This window comes from Mobula hypostoma, chromosome 24, assembly GCF_963921235.1.
Source record: "Mobula hypostoma chromosome 24, sMobHyp1.1, whole genome shotgun sequence".
In the NCBI taxonomy this organism is placed as follows: Eukaryota; Metazoa; Chordata; class Chondrichthyes; order Myliobatiformes; family Myliobatidae; genus Mobula; species Mobula hypostoma.
This window is the reverse complement of record NC_086120.1, coordinates 4,257,300-4,277,068: the sequence shown is the minus strand read 5'-3', so window position 1 is coordinate 4,277,068 and position 19,769 is coordinate 4,257,300. Positions and strand designations below refer to the sequence as shown.

The 19,769-nt window shown below is 42.5% G+C and overlaps 1 protein-coding gene across 1 annotated transcript in view; it reads left to right on the top strand.

Annotated features, from left to right (window-relative positions):
* The window catches only part of LOC134337585 (AP-1 complex subunit mu-1), a 142,633-nt gene extending 134,936 nt beyond the window's left edge, over positions 1 to 7,697 (top strand). Inside the window, exon 12 of the mRNA XM_063032734.1 lies at positions 596 to 7,697. Within this exon, the coding sequence (XP_062888804.1) occupies positions 596 to 618 (23 nt within the window). The 3' untranslated portion in view covers positions 619 to 7,697. The remainder of the gene's footprint in view (positions 1 to 595) is intronic.
* Positions 7,698 to 19,769: the final 12,072 nt, after the last annotated feature.

The window sequence follows — 19,769 nt, the reverse complement described above, 5'->3', positions numbered from 1 at the left end:
AGAAACTGAGAATTGCAAACTTTGCTAAGTTGTCTTGATATTAGATATAATGTACATGGGTAAAATCAATTCTGTTTGCTCTGCTCTTGATTAGAATGATGAACTGGTAGTACTAGTGTCATGTAGCTGCAGATATTTGAAAGAAGCACCTTTTCTGTTTCTCTTGGTTTCATGTTGAACCTGTAGAGAATAATAGTGTGTGATCTGATACAGTACAGACCACACACTTACAAAGGTTATTATAAAGTATCACACACAATGCGCTGGCAGAACTGAGCAGGTCAGGCAGCATCTATATAAAAAAAAGAATAAACAGTCGGTGTTTAAGGTCCTGAAGAAGGGTCTCAGCCGGAAATAACAGTTACTCTTTTCCATGGAGGCTACCTGACCTGAGTTCTTCTACCATTTTGTGAGTGTGCTTTGGATTTCCAGCATTTATAGACTTTCTCATGTTTTTTATAAAGTATGTAGTTTGCAGTCGACTTTTTGCTAGGTAATATTTTGTTACACATTCTGAACCATATAACATTGTATTTAGATTCTGTACAAATGTTCATGCTGCCTTTTAATACTGTCTTTTCCCCTTAATTTGTAGACTACCAGCTGAGGACACAGTGAAGCAAGATGGCAACTGAAAATTGGTTGGGAGAAGGGATCTGATTCAATGGATTGTATTGGTGTATTCATCATGTTTCAGGTCACTGTCAGAACATTGACTTTATGAAGAAGGTAAAGCATGTTAAATGCACTCATTCATGGACTGAAAGGAAAACAGGCACCGTTTGTCCCCTTGTCTCTACCCCATCCATCCTGATGCCATCATCAAATCTTCCTCTTACTCCTTGGTCCCTATGAATAAGTAGGCTAAGTTTTTTTTACTTTGTCAATGAGCACCTGAGCAAGTGAAACCATCAGCCTGAATTTCAGCTTGAACTTTAAGCACTCACCTTGAATGTTCTTGATGGGTTCAAATGTTGTTCTCTTTGCTCAACAATTGTGTATTGATGCGAGCAGCATTTTCATTGCCTGAAAGTTATGCGCTATGTGTATTGTTTTGTTTCAATTACCAAGTGCTGCATTAAAATAAAATACCCATGGTCATGATGGGGAAAGTTACCCTTCCTTTAACCCCCATCTAATTTTAGACAGGTACAAAGGTAAAACAGCACACAACTGTCCTCACAAGGGCAAAAATGTGCTCCAGGTTTCCTCCAAATCTTTGTTTTTTTTTCTGCAGAATATAACAAAAGTCATAGTTATCATATAACAGTTGTACCCAGAGGTTTAAGAACTAGTATAACTTTTCAATGGAACCCATTCAAATTGGCCAATAGACAGTGGAATTTGAATTTTGCCTTGTCCGTTACTAACTTCAGCACTGAGTTGTAGCTACCCTGGGCAGATCCAGTTCACCGCAGAATGACCAATGCTTTCCTCTCTCAATCTCTGTCTTCCTTTTTCTCACACTTATTCTCACTCTCGAGCTCACTGTTGCTGTCTCTCTCCTCTAATCCCCCCCGCCAATTCCACATTATACACCTTTTTCCACCATTCGGTCTGCCTTTCAATATCAAATATCCAAATTCAGCCCACCTTTGTCTCCAAGAAGAAAATGCATTAATTTGATTTTTGAAGAGAACAGTATTAACTTTATTGTTATACCATTAAAAGTGCTAAACAGAGCCACTGCTATGTGCACCCCCAGTCAGAACAATGCTGTTCTGCTGACTGAGAGCTGATTGTGGTCTCGTCTCTCAGTGCAAAACAATAAGAGATTTAAAATAAAAGTCCTTAAACAACAGGTAACAAGCGGCTGCTCAGTTAGTAGGGGTCACTTCAAAGGGGGTGTTGTCAACAGTTGTATATTTTGTATGCTGCTGTGTTTTAAAATATATACGTATGTGTGTAATCTATATAAATGTTTAAATACAGTGTTAGAAAGAGTGCTATCATTGATCCTTAACATTTTGTATATTTGTATTGTTGGGTTAGACTGCATTGTCCAGCTCCACCATGACTGTGCCAAGACTGGCCATGAAGGCAGGAACCCATTGAGTTTTTGAATCCTCTCCTGGCTGAATAGCTAGTTTTAGGGCACAGTTGGGTGAGATAGTGGGGAGCTGCCACTGGGGTAGCACCATGAGCCAACACTGATCAATGTGTGTTGCCTTGTAGGCCCAATATAGGCATGGGGTTGTCTAGTAATCTGCACAGGTATAGCTCTTCAAAAACTCATTCTCTTGCGATACTGTAGAAGGCTCTCTCTCCATAGATGAATTAGCCCAGTAAAAAACAAAATATTTCAGAGAATTGAAAAAGGAAGGAAGGAATCATTTGTGCTAAGTCTGGAGGTATATGTTTATTTCTGGATGGTGTATTTGTAAGTCTTTGTCTTTGGGTGTTAGTCAGTGTTGTCCTCCAGCAAATTGGCAGCACTGATGCAGAAATGTGCTTAGTGCTGCCTTTGGTGGTGATCTTGTATTGCACACTCGTAAAGCAACCTGGACGGATAGCTTAAAGTATCCTTGAAGTCTCAGGTCACAGAGACACAGATATGTATCGAGCCTCCGCTTCTAGGTTTGGAGTATTGTAGACTGGTCTACGTATACCATTTTATCCCTATTCCTTTTGATTTAAAAAAAAGAATTTCTTTGCCTACATTTTGCTTCTCAAGTTTTTTTGTCTTGGAGTGATATTTTTACCCAAGACCAGGAAAGGTCAAACACTGCAATCTTTAAACATGCCCTGGAATATCATTGCAGGGTGGGGTAGTCAGCTTTCTGCTTCTTGTCACTGCAGGTGGTAGCTGTTCAGTAAAAGATGTGTTTACATAAACCACTGTTTTCCTTTACTGCTGCACCCAGAGTGAGTCAAACAGTGCCAACTTTTTGTTGCTGACTAGTAAATTGATTGGCCATTCTTATAATGATTATGCCACAGGCATTGAATGTCAGTGTGTCTTCCAGGGGAAATATCAGGAATTATCATTGATCCTGCAGAGACTAAATGTCTTAGAAAGTGAAATGGCTCTGTGGTTTTGGATGAATAATTTGTTATCTCTGAGTGCCATGCCTGATAAACCCCGCAACCTCGATTAGTTCCAGTTGCCTGTCGTGGGAGCCCAGGGAAATAAGGGGCTCTTTTAGTGATCCCTTCACCTCATTTGAATTCTGTTAATTCTAAAGAAGCCATTTTGTGTGTGTTGAGTAACGTATAAAAGATTTGTGCCTGTGGTGGATAGCTTGAATAGTTGCATTGTGTAAATGTGAATGGTAGTGGAAAGGTCTTTAGTGAAGATAGTTGTCCATCTTCATGAACATTTAAGCCAGATGCAGCTTGTTGATGAGGAATGGCTGTTCTGTGGGTTTGCCTGCTTGGGGAAGGTTATTAATAGATAAACTACTCATTTCCATGGAGCCATCTCGCTTTTGAGAGCCCTAATTTTAATTATGTAAGAAAACCAAAGTCCTCTAATGCACCAAAGTTAGTTGACCTTGTGACAGAGCTGCTTCATGATGAAACATGGAGCATGTACTTAGTTTTTATCCTGGTCAAGAACTCCTTCATGGCTCTGTGTACTGAACTTCTCTGCACCATGCCCCCCCAAGTTCAGGCATTTGAAGAGGAGAGATTTCTTAACAGTATCGATGTCATCATTGTCTCCCTATGCTAACCCCTGCATCTGCTGACAGTACAAACCAAAGCTGCACTGCCAGTTAATGAAATTGATTGCCCTTTCAACTTAGCCTTGTAAACTCTCCCCCTCTCTCCCTCCCCCCTCACCCTTTCTTCTCCCACATCCCTTATTTTGCCAAGTAAACTTGAGCAGAAGCTGCAGTTGGTATTAAGTCCACAACGTTGGTTCCCCTGCGATCTTTGAAAGCTCCAGAGGGTGGAAGATGCTCAGATTGTGTTCCTGTTGTAAAACTGTTCAAATGCCTGGATAAACTAATTAGACGTTGCTCATTAGCTTTCTTAAAAACTTTCCCTGCCTGTTATAAATGGTGTTAATTTGCCTTTCTTCTGTGGTGTCAATTTATCATGTTCTTTACATTACTACTAATAAAAATAAACCACAACATAGAGTCTGGTGTATCTACTTTTACATGGCAGTTGTAAACAAGTGGCAGCCAAGTAACAAATTGATGTAATAATAGGCATCGGTTAGTCTCATGAGATCATGGATTTGCGCCTTGGAAAGTTTCTAGGGTGCAGGCCTGGGCAAGGTTGTATGGAAGACCAGCAGTTGCCCATGCTGCAAGTCTCCCCTCTCCATGCCACCGATGTTGTCCAAGGGATTAGGACCCAAACAGCTTGGCACTGGTGTCGTTACAGAGCAATGTGTGGTTAGGTGCCTTGCTCAAGGATGCACACGCTGCCTCAGCCAAGGCTCGAACTAGCGACCTTCAAATCACTAGACGAACGCCAACACGCCAACACTACAAAGTGGTGTATGCTGACAAATAAATTGTAATTACAACCCCAGCCTTCAGAATATTATGACATGAGAAAGTTTTATTTGCTGCTGTACACATTCGGTATTGAGCTTCTCATAAAAGGGCATTGCTGCGATTCTGGAAATTTGGAATTGAAATGTTCCAGGTCAACCAGCATCTGTTTAGAGAGAAAATCAGCTGATGTTTCAGATCAGTGACTTCTCATCGGAACTGAAAGTATACGGTGTGCCCTTGGACAATATGAATGCACACACTTCGTAGCATTTCTTTCTTTTTACATTTATCCATAATTTGTAGCTTAAAATTTACTTGGATGCCCATTGTTCATCCCACTCATTAGCCAGGGATAAGATGGAATATGTAGAAATCAGAACAATTCCCGTCTTGGCTAAATGCCTCTCAGGGCCATTTCACATGTCTTTTTGATTACCACCAGCAGTTTTCTTCCTATAAAATGATTTGTTCTTGCAGCAGTTTAAACCATTTATATTGTTGTGGTTTGCTTAATAAGCAATGATACATATTCTAGTAGTTGGGAGAATTTCCTAAACTCCTTATGAATAAGAATCGGCAGCCAAGGCACAAGAATCTGACTTGAATTCCAGCTTTTTTGTGATATAGGCCATTCATTGTTTCATCCGTATACTTTATGTCGCTGTGAATTGAATGTGAGACTCTCATAGTCACTTGCAGCTTCATACACAGTTTCTCATAAAGGTGAGACAGGATGTTCTTCTCCCTAATCAAATTGAATATAGAAAAGCAAAATATTGTGGTTAAATAAAATTGGGGGGGGTGGGGGGGAACGAAATGAAATGGAGACGCTGAGCAGTTTCTACACCATGCAGGAGAACAAGTGATCAAGTGTGCCAGGAATTCCAGTATGCAGTGGATAGAGTGTAGCAGTAGGGCTGTGTGGTCATCTCCTCTGTGCTCAAGAGGCCGCCGCAGGGCTAATTGTGAGGAGGAGGGTGAGAGGTACAGCACTGTGGTTGGGATAGGGATGGAAAGATGAAATATGAAAGTAAGTTAGTAATAGTATCAAAAATTATACCAGAAGTTTTTTTTCCAGATATAAAGAGTAAAAGAAAAGTGAGAATAGATTTTGAACAACTGGAAAATGGCACTGGAGAGATTGTGATAGGAAACAAGGAAACAGTGAATGAACTGAATAAGTATTTTGCATCAGTCTTCACTGTGGAAGACACTGGGAGAATGCTGGAAGTTGGAGAGTGTCAAGGGGCAAAAGTGAGTGCATTTACTATTACTAGGGAGATGGTGCTTGGGAAACTGAAAGATCTGAAGGTAGTTAAGTCACCTGTACTGATGGTCTACACCCTGGGGTTCAAAAAGAAGTAGATGAAGAGATCATTGATGCATTAGTAATTATCTTTTGAGAATCAATTAGTCTGCCATGGTTCTGGCATCCGGAATGTTTCTGGGGTAATTAAGGAGCTGTGTGAAGCAAGTGAGGGTGAGTGGGAAGCCAGTGCAGCCATGTGCTGAACAGAGCCAGAGTGGTGAATTTATAGAATTTATTCCCACAAAGAGTTATGAAGCCAATTTACTGTATGTATTTAAGGCAGAGTAAATGGGGCAATCAGTGTTTAGGAGATCATTAGTGGCACTTCTTGGGATTGATGAAACAGCAGCTCAAATGTATGATTGGGAGCTGACCGGAGATCAGAATCCACACCTGGAAGATGTGACTGGCTACCTTCCCCCTCACCCCTGATACAAGTCCGGGTGTCGCTCATTTGCTGTCCCACCACTTACATGGGTACCATCCAACCAGGTTTCACCCCTAGACAGTGCCAACTGTTCCATCATTGTGGCTTCCCATCTACCCCTCTGGATGCACCCAACTAACTTGTCAAAGACCTGGAGTTACACCAGTGCCTATTTGCTCTGGGAGCCCTAGCACCACAGAGACCTGGTGACATGTCCATAGAAATTGTAGTTATAATCAATAATACCTTCTCAGTAATATACTGACATGCCAAGTCAGCCTTGATGGCAACTCACTAATAAACAGTTAACCAAGTACGAAGACAGATAACTGTAACAGAATTCTGGCCTCAAAAGGGTTAAATTCAATCATATTCCCTTCAGCCAGGATTCCAGTATACTGCTCCAAAGAGGTCCTATTGGACCCATACTCTTCCAGATGCGGTAGTAACTCAAGGATCGGTTTGTCCTGTCAGATGAATGTAGAAGTAACTACGGCACTACCCAAAGAAAGGGAAATCATCTGTGGTATCCACATCAATACTCCCTTCTTGCCCCTGAGTAGACTCTAGGGCCATAATTTCATTCTTGTTTGTGAGAGCTTGCTTCTGCACAGTAGCCACTGAATTTCCCATATTACCATAGCGGGAACTCTCCAAGAGAACCTCAATCAATCTATCCCACCCCAGTTCACTACCCTTGAACTACAGGATCAATCAACTCCTCCAACAGATTATGTCTTAAGACCCAATGCTGTATGGAAATACAGAAAATAGAATCATGAAGACCTTAAGATATAGCACCATAATAAGGCTATTCAGCCCATCAATTCTGCTCTGTCATTCAATCATGGCAGATTTTTTTCAACCCCATTCTCTTGCCTTCTCCTTGTAATCCTTAACTTGTTTATGTATTGAGAACCAATCGTTATCTACCTTAAATACATACAGTGAATTGGCTTTCATACCTCTTTGTGGGAACAAATTCTATAAATGCACCACTCTCTGGCTGCAGAAATGTCTCCTTGTCTCAGTTTTAAATGGAAATCCCTTTGTTCTGAGGCTGCGGCCTCAGATCCCTGACTCACTGACTAATGAAAGCATCCTCTCTACATCTACTCTCCAGGCCTTTCAGTATCTGATAGGTTTCAATGAGATCCCCGTCATCCTTCTGAACTCTTTTGAGTTAAGGCCTAGCTACATCAAACACTCCTCAAGATTTAAACCTTTCATTCCCAAGATTTTTCTTGTGAATGTTCTGAAAGATAAATGTTAATAATCATTTAGATATTCTGTTCAGTACTGTACTTGGGAAGTTTAGTCTTTAATGATGAATGAATATTTTGATGGTAAAAGGGTTTAGATTTGACAGCTGTGGGATTTTTCCTTGGTAGTCAACCACACCCCACCTCCCACCCCATCAGCAGGCTAACCTACAAACACATAGTGGAGGAGCTAGGTGGCACTGTGGTCTAAGCCTTTCATGTATTATTCATTAAACATTTTGATCTGTTTTCATTGTAATGTCATTATTGCATCAAACAAATTCAGAGGGCTAAGTAGCTCAGAAACAGGCCTTTGGACCCAACATGCATGTAGACTAAAGTGCCTACCTGAGCCTGTCCCATTTGCCTGTGTCTGTCCCATATCCCTCTAAACCCTTCCTATCCATGTACCTATCCAAATGTCTTTTTCATCTTGTGTGGAAAAGCTGCCTCTTAGATCCTTTATAAATCTTGCCCTTCTCACCTTAAGCCTGAGCCCTCTAGTTTTAGGTTGCCCTACCCTGAAAGACAAACCATTCAGTAATAAGAAATGTCAGGAGCTACAGTATTAACCTCACACAGGTCAGTATTCTGTATGCTGGGATGGGTTTGGTCAGTGATGTGTGTGTGCAGAGCGAATGAGGGAGAGCAGTGCAATACAACCATCTGAATTATACTCACTCAGTGTGGGAGAGCTTGTGGAGAATGAGGAACGTCCCCGATGAAAGCAGAGTAAACAGAAGCAGGCTGTGCATTAAATTGTAAAGTGGTGCTACAGTTGTTTATTTTTGTGGTGCATGAATAATACCACAAGAGGAACATCAGGGCCTGGTTCGGTGCTCTCAGGAAGCACAGCACCGTTCTGTCCACAGCCGTGTGACGGGTGCCCGTGTGGCTGCACTCCCACGTTCCCAGTGGGCAGGGATGTGTCAGCACACCAGGTCCCCGACACTACACCTCCTCTGCAAGCCCCTTCACTACGAAAGCCAAACACAGCAGGGTGGGAGCATCTCTGCCTCCACACATCTATCCCACTGGGCAAAACAACACAACAATGAAAATGTTCCTTCAGGAACACCAGGACATTTCTTTGGAAGGGCTGTAACCCCATTGCAAGAATTGTTTCTAAAGGATGGCTCAGCCTCACCTTTCTGAGGAGAGTTCAGCTCCGGAAAATCCCAAAGTTGAGGGAGGATTAAATAATTATTTGTGATTTAATGCAAAATTAATACTTCAACATAAATTATTTGCCTTATCATCACCAATTGTATATAGCATTATTATTGAACTTAATAAGTATTTTACAGCAGTTTTCACTGGAAGACACCATCAGTATGTCAGAAATTCGAGGGTGTCAGGGGCAGAAGTGATTGTAGTTATTACTAGGGAGGAAGTGCTTGGGAAGCTAAAAGGTGTGAAGTTAATTAAGTCACATCGACCAGATGCACTATATTCCAGGGTTCTAAAAGAGACCGTTGAAATGATTGTGGAGGCAATAGCAGTGATCTTTCAAGAATCATGTGATTCTAAATCCGGAATGTTTCTGGGCACTGGAAAATTGCAGCAGTCACTCCACACTTTAAGAAGGGAAGGAGGCAAAATACGGGAACTTATAAGCCAGCTAGACTGACTTATGGTTGGGAAGATGTTGGAATCCATTATTAAGGATGAGGTTTCGGGATACCTGGAGTCACGTGATAAAATAGGCCAAAGTCAGCATGGCTGACTAGCAGGAGGCAAAGAGCAGGGTTTTTCCTGGTTGGCTGCTGGTGATTAGTGGTGTACTGCAGTGGTCGGAGTTGGGACCCCTTCTTTTCAAGTTATATAACAATGTTTTGGAATTAAAGGGTTTGTAGCTAAGTTTATGAATGTTACAGAGATAGGTAGGTAGTGTTGAGGAAGTAGGAAGTCTGCAGAAGGACTTAGATTAGGAGAAAAGCAAAGGTGTGGTAGATATAATACAGTATAGGGAAGTTTTTGATCATGCATTTAGGTAGAAGGAATAAAGGCTTAGATTATTTTCTAAGTTCAGAAATCCCAGGTGCAAAAGGACTTGGGAGTCCTCGTGCAGGATTCCCTAAAGGTACACTCTTGGACAACTGGACCCAAATGCAGAGAAATGGCATGCTTTCTGTGTCATAGGAGTCACTGACACCAACTTAACCCAGGAGCAGCAGATGGCAGGCTTACAGCTTGACCCAGGAGTGGAGGAATGGCAGAATCCCCACAGAGACAGAAACAAGGGGAATGCCAACAGAGCCTTTGCGGAGCAACTGAGCAACAACGCAAGACAAATCATCCTGTCCAACACGACTCCGTTAAGGCACTAAACAAGAGTCCTCTTTAAATAGTCATAGAACGTGGGCAGCACATGCCAGTCACAATTAACTTGACAAGATTAAACCAAAAACTCAAGGATTTAATGTCTCTCGTTAAGATAATGTATTAGTAAATACAGGTGCCCAAGAACCCAAGAAACTCAACACTGTGTGGCAAGCTGCAGAGGCCTCAGGGCTTATGACAATATTTAAATAATGCATATATGACACCATTTATTATAATACATCTTTAATATCCTTTAGTATTCCCGTAAATTAATTCCCCAAACTCGTATAAACTTATTGGCAGAATTTCCTAATTATTTCCATAAATTCTCATTTCTGTAATGCATCAGTCATGCTCTCTAGTACCACCCTGGGTAAAAGACTCTCCCGATTTGCCTCATGTATGCATCTCAGAATTTTATAAACTATGACTTTGTCTTTCAGCCTCTGATCTTCCAGAGCCATCAATCCAAGTTTGTCTAAACTCCCCTTATAGGCAATACAAAGCAGGAGTATTCAAGGACATCTTCAATCTCTTACTGCTGCAGTCAGAGGTTTCCACCTGTTTCAAAGGCTGAAAATCATACCAGTACCCAAGAAGAGCAGGATGAGCTGCCTCAACAACTATCGCCCAATTGCACTCACATCTACTATGATGCAGTGCTTTGAGAGGTGGTCATAGCAGAATCAACTCCTGCCTAAGCTAGAACCTGGACCCACTGTGATTTGCCTATCACCATCATAGGTCTACAGCAGATGCAATCTCACTGGCTGTGTACTTGGCCTTCAATCACCTGGACAATTGCAATACCTATGTCAGGCTGCTGTTTATTTATTACAGCTCAGCTTTCAACACAATCGTACCTTCAGTCTTAATCAACAAGCTCCAAAACCTGGGCCTCTGTATTCCCTCTGCAACTGGATCCTTGACTTCCTCACCAGGAGACAACAGTCAATGCAGATCAGAAATCATATCTCCCCCTTGCTGACCATCAACACTGGGATGTGTGCTTAGCCCACTGTTTTACTCTCTCTACACCCACAACTGTGTGCCTAGGCACAGCTCAAACGCCATCCATAAATTTGCTGATGACTCATCTATTGGTGGCAGCATAACAGATGGTGACGAGGAGGCGTACAGGAGTGAGATAGATCAGCTGGTTGAGTGGTGTGGCAACAACAGCCTTGCACGCAATGTGAGTTAGACCAAGGACATCAGGAAGGGGAAGGTGAGGGAAAACACACCAGTCCTTGTCAAGGGATCAGCAGTGGAAAAGGTGAGCAGTTTCAAGTTCCTGGGTGTCAACATCTCTGATGATCTATCCCTGGCCCAGCATATTAATGCAGTTACAGAGAAGGCACAACAATGGCTATAATTCTTTAGGAGTTTGAGAAGACTTGGTATGTCACCAAAGACTCTCACAAATTTCTTCAAACGTGCCGTGAATAGCATAAAAACTGATTGCATCACCACCTGATGTGGAGGGGCCACTGCACAGGATCGGAAAAAGATGCAGAAAGTTGTAAAATCAGACAGCTCCTCCGCGGGCACTGGCCTCCCCAGCATCCAGGGCATATTCAAAAGGTGATGCCTCGAGAAAGCGGCATTCATCATCCAAGGCATGCCGTCTTCTCATTGCTACCTTCCAAGGAGGATGTACAGGAGCCTGAAGACACACCCAACGTTTCAGGAACAACTTCTTCCCCATCCGCCATCAGATTTCTGAATGAACAATAAACCCATGAACACTTACTCAGCTTTTCTTTTGCTCTCTTTTTGCATTACTTCCTCGAAAAACTCTATAAGATTGGTGACTATCCCTAATCAGTCCCTGTCTATACCAATACTCATATATCTGGTCCCTCAGAATACCCTCCAGTAACAACCCACTACTGATGTCAGGCTCACCAGCCTATAATTACCTGGCTTATTAGAGTCTTCCTTAAACAACCGAACAACATTAGCTGTCCTCCAATCCTCACCTGTGGGTAAGGATATTTTAAATATCTGTGCTAGGACCTCTCTAATTTCTGTTCTAGACCATAGGGTCCAGGGGAATATATTGTCAGATCCTGGGGATTTATCCACTCTAATTTGCCTCAAGACAGCAAGCACCTCCTCCTATGCAATTTGTATACAGTCCATGGCCTTGCTGTGTTTTTGCCTCACATCTATGTCTGTCTCTTGAGTAAAACCAGATGCAAAAAAATCCACTGAAGACTTTCCCCCATCTCTTTCAGCTCCCCACATAGATTACCACTCTAATCTTCCAGGAGACTAATTTTATCCCTTGCTTTCCTTTTGATCTTAATGTATCTGTAGAACCCCTTAGGATTCTCCTTCACCTTGAATGCTAGAGCAACCTCTTGTTTTATTTTAGCCCTCCTGATTTCCTTCTTAAGTGCTCTCTCGCATTTCTTATACTCCTCAAGTACCTCATCCATTGCTGCCTTCCTATACCTGCTATGCACCTCCTTCTTTTTCTAAACCAGGCCCTCAATATCTTCCAAAAACCAAGGTTCCCTAAACCTGTTACCTTTGCCTTTTATTCTGACAAGAACATACAAACTCTCTACTCTCAAAATTACACTTTTGAAGGCCTCCAACTCACCAAGTACATCTTTGCCAGAAAACAGCTTGTCCCAATCCACACTTGCCAGATCCTTTCTGATAGCATCAAAATTGACCTTCCTCCAATTTAGAATCTCAACCTGAGGACCGGGCCTATCCTTTTCCATAACTACCTTGATCACTAGATGCTAAGTGTTCCTGTACACACACTTCTGTCATCTGCCCTGTCTCATTCCCCAATAAGAGATCTAGTATTGCACTTTCTAGTTGGGACTTCTATGACCTGATTAAGGAAACTTTCCTGAACTAATCTTGGAACCACCCTGGTGAAGCTCTTCTGTACCCTCTCCGAAACCTCCACATTATTCTTAAAACTGGGCAACTAAAACTGCACACAATACCCCAAGCCTGGTTAAAGCAAAGTTTTATACAGTTCAGTATGAAATTGGAACTTGAACTGCACTGCCTGAAAGTGGTAACCTTCAAAACAAAACTAGGTACATACATGAGAGGGAAAAGTTAGAGAGGTCACAAGGAGAGTGGGCAGTTGCGAAGAGTTGGTAGGGGCTGATCCTGTCCTCTGTGCATCCATGCAATAGGTGCAAAAGAGGTCCACCCGGATGTTGTCTGGATTAGTTTAAAGAGAAGTTGAACAAAATAGGATTGTTTTCTCTGGACCACTGGAGGCTAAGGGGTGAGCTGATATAAACTTAAGGAATTAAAGCACTAAGGAAGCTGCAAAGCCAAGGAATTGGCTGTGACTACTGCACCCGTGATGTAACGGGGCTTATTACAACCCTGAGGTGCTCTCAAATCAGAAGGTGTACATGGAAGAGGTGCAAGCACAAATAATTGGTTAGATATCATCTATGAGACTGAAGAAGATGGCAGAAGCAGCCACCTAGAATGAAAAAATAAAAGCCTTAATTACAGGCTTTGAATTATTATGGTATAATTCATGTTTATTTTATTGCATTTCTCGTCACTAAACTATTTGAAGCTCGAAAATGTTGATGATTATTCCTCCAGCAACTGGTTTAAAACATAAAATGCTAAACATGAGGACCTAACTGTTTCCCTCTACATTAGCAAACACAACGTTTGCCTACCCCAGTGTATAATGGCTGCCTATTAATGTCTGGTTGTCAGTACATATGCCTCCTGACTACAGGAGAAGAGAAACAAAAGGCACTTCACACTGTGTGGTGTAAAAGCTCCTGCTTCTGACTCGTGCCCAAGTGTTTTTCTTCACTGAAACTTTGAACTGACCTTCCGACAAGGCCAGCCTTCTCAGTTTGTTAGTGCAGAGTTCAATTACATTTCCACACTTGATCTGTTCCACCACTCTAGGCTTCAGTGCAGTGGCCTTCATTAAAGTATCCTGGCCATTAAACTGGAAGGAGATCAGAGCCTAACAGATGGCTCATAACTTAATATGACAGCTTGACATCCTGCCAGGGTAGGAGCACAATGAAAGGATGTTACACTGAAGTCTTACCCTTCTTCTGGAGTGGTGATAATGAATCCTGTGATGTTCAAGGAAATCTCCTCTGGGCTTCGTGAATACCTCAGTAGATGCCATCAGGGTCAGGGTACCTGATCATTGACAGGTTGTAGTCTGCCAAAAGTGGCTCTGCTTAAAATAGCTCTTGGATTTCCTACGATACTTCAATGGTCATGGAAAGGAACTTCACTGACTGCATAACTCTCTGGGACATCCCAGAAGAAGGTCAAGATCAACATCCTAGACTCTCTACATACCATCCATACTATCTATACTACTGTGTGAGTTGCATACTCACACACACTTAAATGGTTCAACGTGAAGGCAGGCAAGCTAAACTCTTCACTCCCCCATCTATTAGTGACAGCATTTTCAGTCAGCTATGGACCACCCCAAGGCCCCTCTGCACATGAATGCTTCTCAGATCCCTGCTGTTGACTCTTTACGTCCTCCAAATATTAGAGAAACCAAATCGCATCACTTTTGTCTGGATTAAATTCCATCTACAAATGCACCACTTCAGCTCCTGATGGAACTGGTAAGTTATTTGCATAATTCATGATATCAATAGTATGGAAATTGATAGTGTAAATAACCCATGTATTAACTCATGATGGACAGTGTAAGAAGCAGCACCTAGTGTGGCTCTATTGTGTGTGTGCATGCGTGCGTGCAATGCCTCGCAGTAGTTTGTTTCAAACATATATGTCCTTAGGACATAGAACAGTACACAGGAACAGGCCCTTCGGCCCATAATATTGTGCCAAACCAGCTAAAATGTAGATTTTTAAAAACCCAAAAACTAATCCCTCCTACCTACACAATGTCCATATCCCTCCCTCTTCCCCATATTCATGAGCCTATCTAAACAGCTCTTAAAAGACTAATATATTAGCCTCTGCCACTGTACCAGGGAGTGCATTCCAGGCATCCACCATTATCTGAGTGAAAAACTTAGCCATCACATCCCATTTGAACCTACAGCCCACTCATCTTCAATGCATGCCCTCTGGTATTGGGCATTGCTACCCTAGGAAAGAAGATACTCCCTGTCTACTCTGTCTAACCTCTCATAATCTTATAAAACTCCATCAGATCTCTCCTCAGCCTCTACCACTCCAAAGAAGACAGCCCAAGTTCGTCCAGCCTCATGATAGCACATGCCTTCTAAACCAGGCGGCATCCTGGTAAACCTCTTCTCTCCAAAGCCTCAACGTCCTGCCTATAGTGGGGCCACCAGAATTGTATGCAATACTCCACCAGAATTCTCTAATGTTGCAACATAATCTCTTGACTTTTGAACTCAATGCCTCAAATAATAAAAGAAGCATTCCATAAACCTTCTTAACCACTTATCGACCTGTGTTGCCACTTGGACCCCAAGATCTCTCTGCTCAGCAACACTGCTAAGGATCTTGCCCTTAACAATGTACTGTCTCCTTGGATTTGCTCTACCAAGGTGAAACACCTCACATTTACTGGGGTTAAACTCCACATACCACTTTTCTGCCCATATCTGCAAATTATCTACATCATGCTGTATTCTTTGCCAGTCTTCTACGCTATCCACAACTCCACAAACTTACTAACCCACCCATCCTAGTTAGGTGATTTCACTTTGGTGTTTCTTACGGTCTCAGAGTGAGGATTTCCTTATCTGCCTCTTGGTCAGGGCTGATACATTTTACATGGCATCCATTCCATGGCACACCATCCCACTGGAAAACCAGCAAAATGCAGAGCAGAGAAACAGGCCCTTTGGCCCGCTGTCCATGCTATTCATCAACTACCTGTTTAGACTAACCCATTACTCCCACTCTCCCACATTTTCAGCTTCTACCCCTCACCTGTACACTAGGGGCAATTTACAATGGTCAATAAATCCACTGACCTCCACGCCCTTGTGGTGTGGGAGGAAGCTAGAGCATCTGGAGGAAGCCAACACAATCACAGGCAAACTCCACACAGCCAGCACCAATGATCAGGACTGAACCTGGGTCTCTGGTGCTGTCAGGCAGCCAATCTACTAGCTGGGCCACAATGTCAACTATTGTGCCCAATGAAAAATTTGGCTCCAAGAAGTCCAACTAGAAAATAATACCACCAGTTCATACCGCACAACATGTGAATATTAAGAAATGAAATGTCCCAAAAAGCTTCTGGGGGAAGTGCCAAACAACAGTTTACACCAGGCAAAGAGTTATTGTGGCAGGTTTAAGGAGGGTCATAAAGATCAGGGAGGATTCTAAAGCTGGTCTCAGACAACGGAGAGATCATCCCCAAGGATAATTTTTGACTTGGCAGAGGTGTGGATGGAGGGGCAAAGATGGGCAAGGTTGCAGAGGTGGAACTGAAGGGTTGTAAACCCAGTTTTGGATTAAATACAATATTGCTCTTATTCAGTCTCCGACAGTGAGGGATGCAGTGGGAGGCCGGGGGACGGGACCCTGGTGTGGACTGAGCACACAAGTCGTGACTTTCTCCTTACTGGTGTGGAGAAGTGCCTGCCTCTCGAGCTCAGGGACAGAGAACTGACAGGGTGGTGGTGAAGGAAGTGGAACAATTGCAGGTCGAGGTGCTAGCAGTGTGGATTGGACCACAATGTGCATTTTGATACTATAACAGGAATGAGTCCCTCTGGGAGATAATTATCAGTGTGAGAACTGGGTGAGGAGAATTGCCACCATTGTGGCTTAGTTAACGATAACTGGATAGGTTCACGGTGAGAGGTTGCCCAGAGAATTTACACAGGGATCAAAATATTCCTGTCTGTGTGTTGCAAATTCAAATATCATGGCTTAGAATGGCAGCTTTGTTGTACTAATATCTAAACAGTATCTGGTTTCAGGAACTTGGATGAATGGGGCAGGCGGAAATCCGTAACATGCTATTGTGGTTTTATGAATGCAGTTTCTGAAGGGGCTGAGAGGGAGCTGGTAAAGAGAGGTACAATACTCAGCTTGGGACATTGTTTGTTTTTAAATACACCTTATTACATTTCTTTTGGCAACGGTCGATGAAATTTGCTTTTCTCAGCCTTCCTGTGAAGTTAGCTGTTAATACTTTAGAGGAACACACCACAGAAGCACATCTAGTGGTGACTCAGATGTTACGGTGGTGGATGAGGGCACTAATGTGACAATGGAGAAGCTCACTCCACACTGAAATACTCTACACACACACGCTGTGTTCAGTTCAATCTTCAGGCTGCCATACGCTTTGTGGAACACTGCTCTCGGAGCTTCTCATCTCCTGGATGGAACCATTCACTGGGTTTGTTTTTGTAAAGGCTGGGCTCGTTGTCCTTGGAGCAGAGGAAGTTAAAGGGGTCACCTCACAGAGGCATGCTAAATTCTGTGGGCCATGGAAGGGGTAAGAACATTTTGCCATAACTGAGATGTTTAAAACCAAACAACACAGGTTCAAAGTAAGACATATGGAGGGAAGTTGAGGGATGGTGCAGAACACACCAGGACTCCACTATGCAGGATACTCAGCTGAACTTTATTGATAACTCTGCTTGTCCAGTATGTGAACTCCTCCCGTGTAGGGTGGCTAACTGAGGAATAACACTCATAACTACCACGACAGTGGAGGAGGCTGGGATCCGGAATGGTCTTCCTGAAGGAGTGGTGGGATCAGGGGCTCTCACAAGAGTTAGAAATGACCATCTGAGTTGCGAAGCCAGGGGAAAGCAGGACCAACACACACAAAATGCTGGAGGAACTCATCAAGTCAGGCAGCATCTATGGAGGGAAATAAACAGTCAACATTTCGGGCTGAGACCCTTCATCCTGGACAAAGGGGGCCAAAGGGCCTGTTCTGTGCTGTTTGACGATAGGGACATGGAACAGTACAAGACAGGAACCACAATGTTGTACTGAACTAATTAAACTAGAAATTAAAAGCCCAACTAATCTAATCCCTTATGCCTACACAATGCTCATACCCCTCCGTTCAAGTGCCTATCTAAGAGCCTGTTAAGGCCTCGATCTCTCATTATTATTCTTATATTAATCCAATATGTGATAGATGTCATTCCGAGACAGCTTCTTTAACTCACATGTTTTGGTCATGTCCTTTGTTGGAAAAATATTGGAAAGACATTTTTGACAATATTTCAACAGTTTTGAATATAGACTTACAACCTCATCCAATTACTGCTATCTTTGGATTACCAATGATAGATTCAAATTATCTAGCCTCTTCAGCATGTAGGATGATTGCATTTCTTACTCTAATGGCTAGAAGATCTATTTTGCTGAATTGGGAAGAGATTAACCATCCTACGGTATTTCATTGGTTTTCACAAACTATGGTATGTTGGAATTTGGAAAAAATTAGAAGTGTGGTTTATGACCCTTCCATTAGATTTGAAAAAAATTGGAGGCCATTCATTTAGTATTTTCATTTGATGTAATTTGACCATTTCCAAACTTGTTTTATTTCTCTGTACTGTTGGTTGAGAGGAATGGAGTCGTCGGCACTAAGGTTTTCTTCTTTCCCATTTTCAAGTTGTTAGTGTTGCCCAAGTCTTTTAGTTTAGTTGACTAATTCTGTTTAGTTTAGATTTTTTTTGGCATGGGGTTTGTTTCTTTTTCTTTTTTTTCTTTTTCATGATTTTTCTTCAGTTTTTTTTTGCTTTGTATTATTCACTATTATTCTACACGTTTGGGAGCTTTGTTAATTTTTACTATTTGGTTTTACAATTACTCATTTTAAATAGAAACATAGAAACATAGAAACATAGAAAATAGGTGCAGGAGTAGGCCATTCGGCCCTTCGAGCCTGCACCGCCATTTATTATGATCATGGCTGATCATCCAACTCAGAACCCCGCCCCAGCCTTCCCTCCATACCCCCTGACCCCCGTAGCCACAAGGGCCATATCTAACTCCCTCTTAAATATAGCCAATGAACTGGCCTCAACTGTTTCCTGTGGCAGAGAATTCCACAGATTCACCACTCTCTGTGTGAAGAAGTTTTTCCTAATCTCGGTCCTAAAAGGCTTCCCCTCTATCAAACTGTGACCCTCGTTCTGGACTTCCCCAACATCGGGAACAATCTTCCTGCATCTAGCCTGTCCAATCCCTTTAGGATCTTATACGTTTCAAATGTAACAATGTATCTCCTACTACTTGTATTTTTGCTTTGTTATGTTTTCATTCTATGAAATTAATAAAAAGATTGAAAAAAAAGAAAAAAAGCAAGGCCTCGATCATCTTTGACTCTACAACCACTCCTGACAGTGCATTCCAAGTATCCATCACTCTCGGTGTAAAAAAATTGGGAGGATACTAAATATGCCTCTTGTGATCTTATAAACTCCAACAGGTCTCCTCTCAGTCTCTGCTGCTCCAGAGAAAGCAACCCCTCCTCATATACTCGATTTCTAATTCAGCCAGGATCCTGGTGAACCTCTTCCGATGATTCTGTCGATGATCTGGTGTAGCAAGCTACACACCACAAACCAGGGATGAGATTGGGCTGCAGTTACAGTGGCTGCGGGACTCACACTGAGCTGTGAATTACCTGATTCTGTGATAACTACATCCATGCCTTAGACTGCTCATTCCCAGTGCAGTCTTGACAGCACTGCAGGTTCTGGTCCACAATGTGGCTATCCCATCCTTTCCTCTCAAACTCTGTGTAAATCCTTCTGGTCCTGTGTGTAGATCAGAAGCACAGAAATCCCTACTGCCTGGTTTTACTGCTCACCAGTTCCCCACCAAACCAGCTAAACAGTGGCTAGGCAATTGTGGAACCACAAACAAGATGCTGGAGGAACTTGGTGGGTCAGGCAGCATCTGTGGGGGCAAATGGACAGTTGATGTTTCAGGTCAAGACCTTTCATCTGGGACAAGTGATGTGCAACCCACAGTAATGGCTGTGTAGTGGCAGTGCACTGAGTACGTGCCCT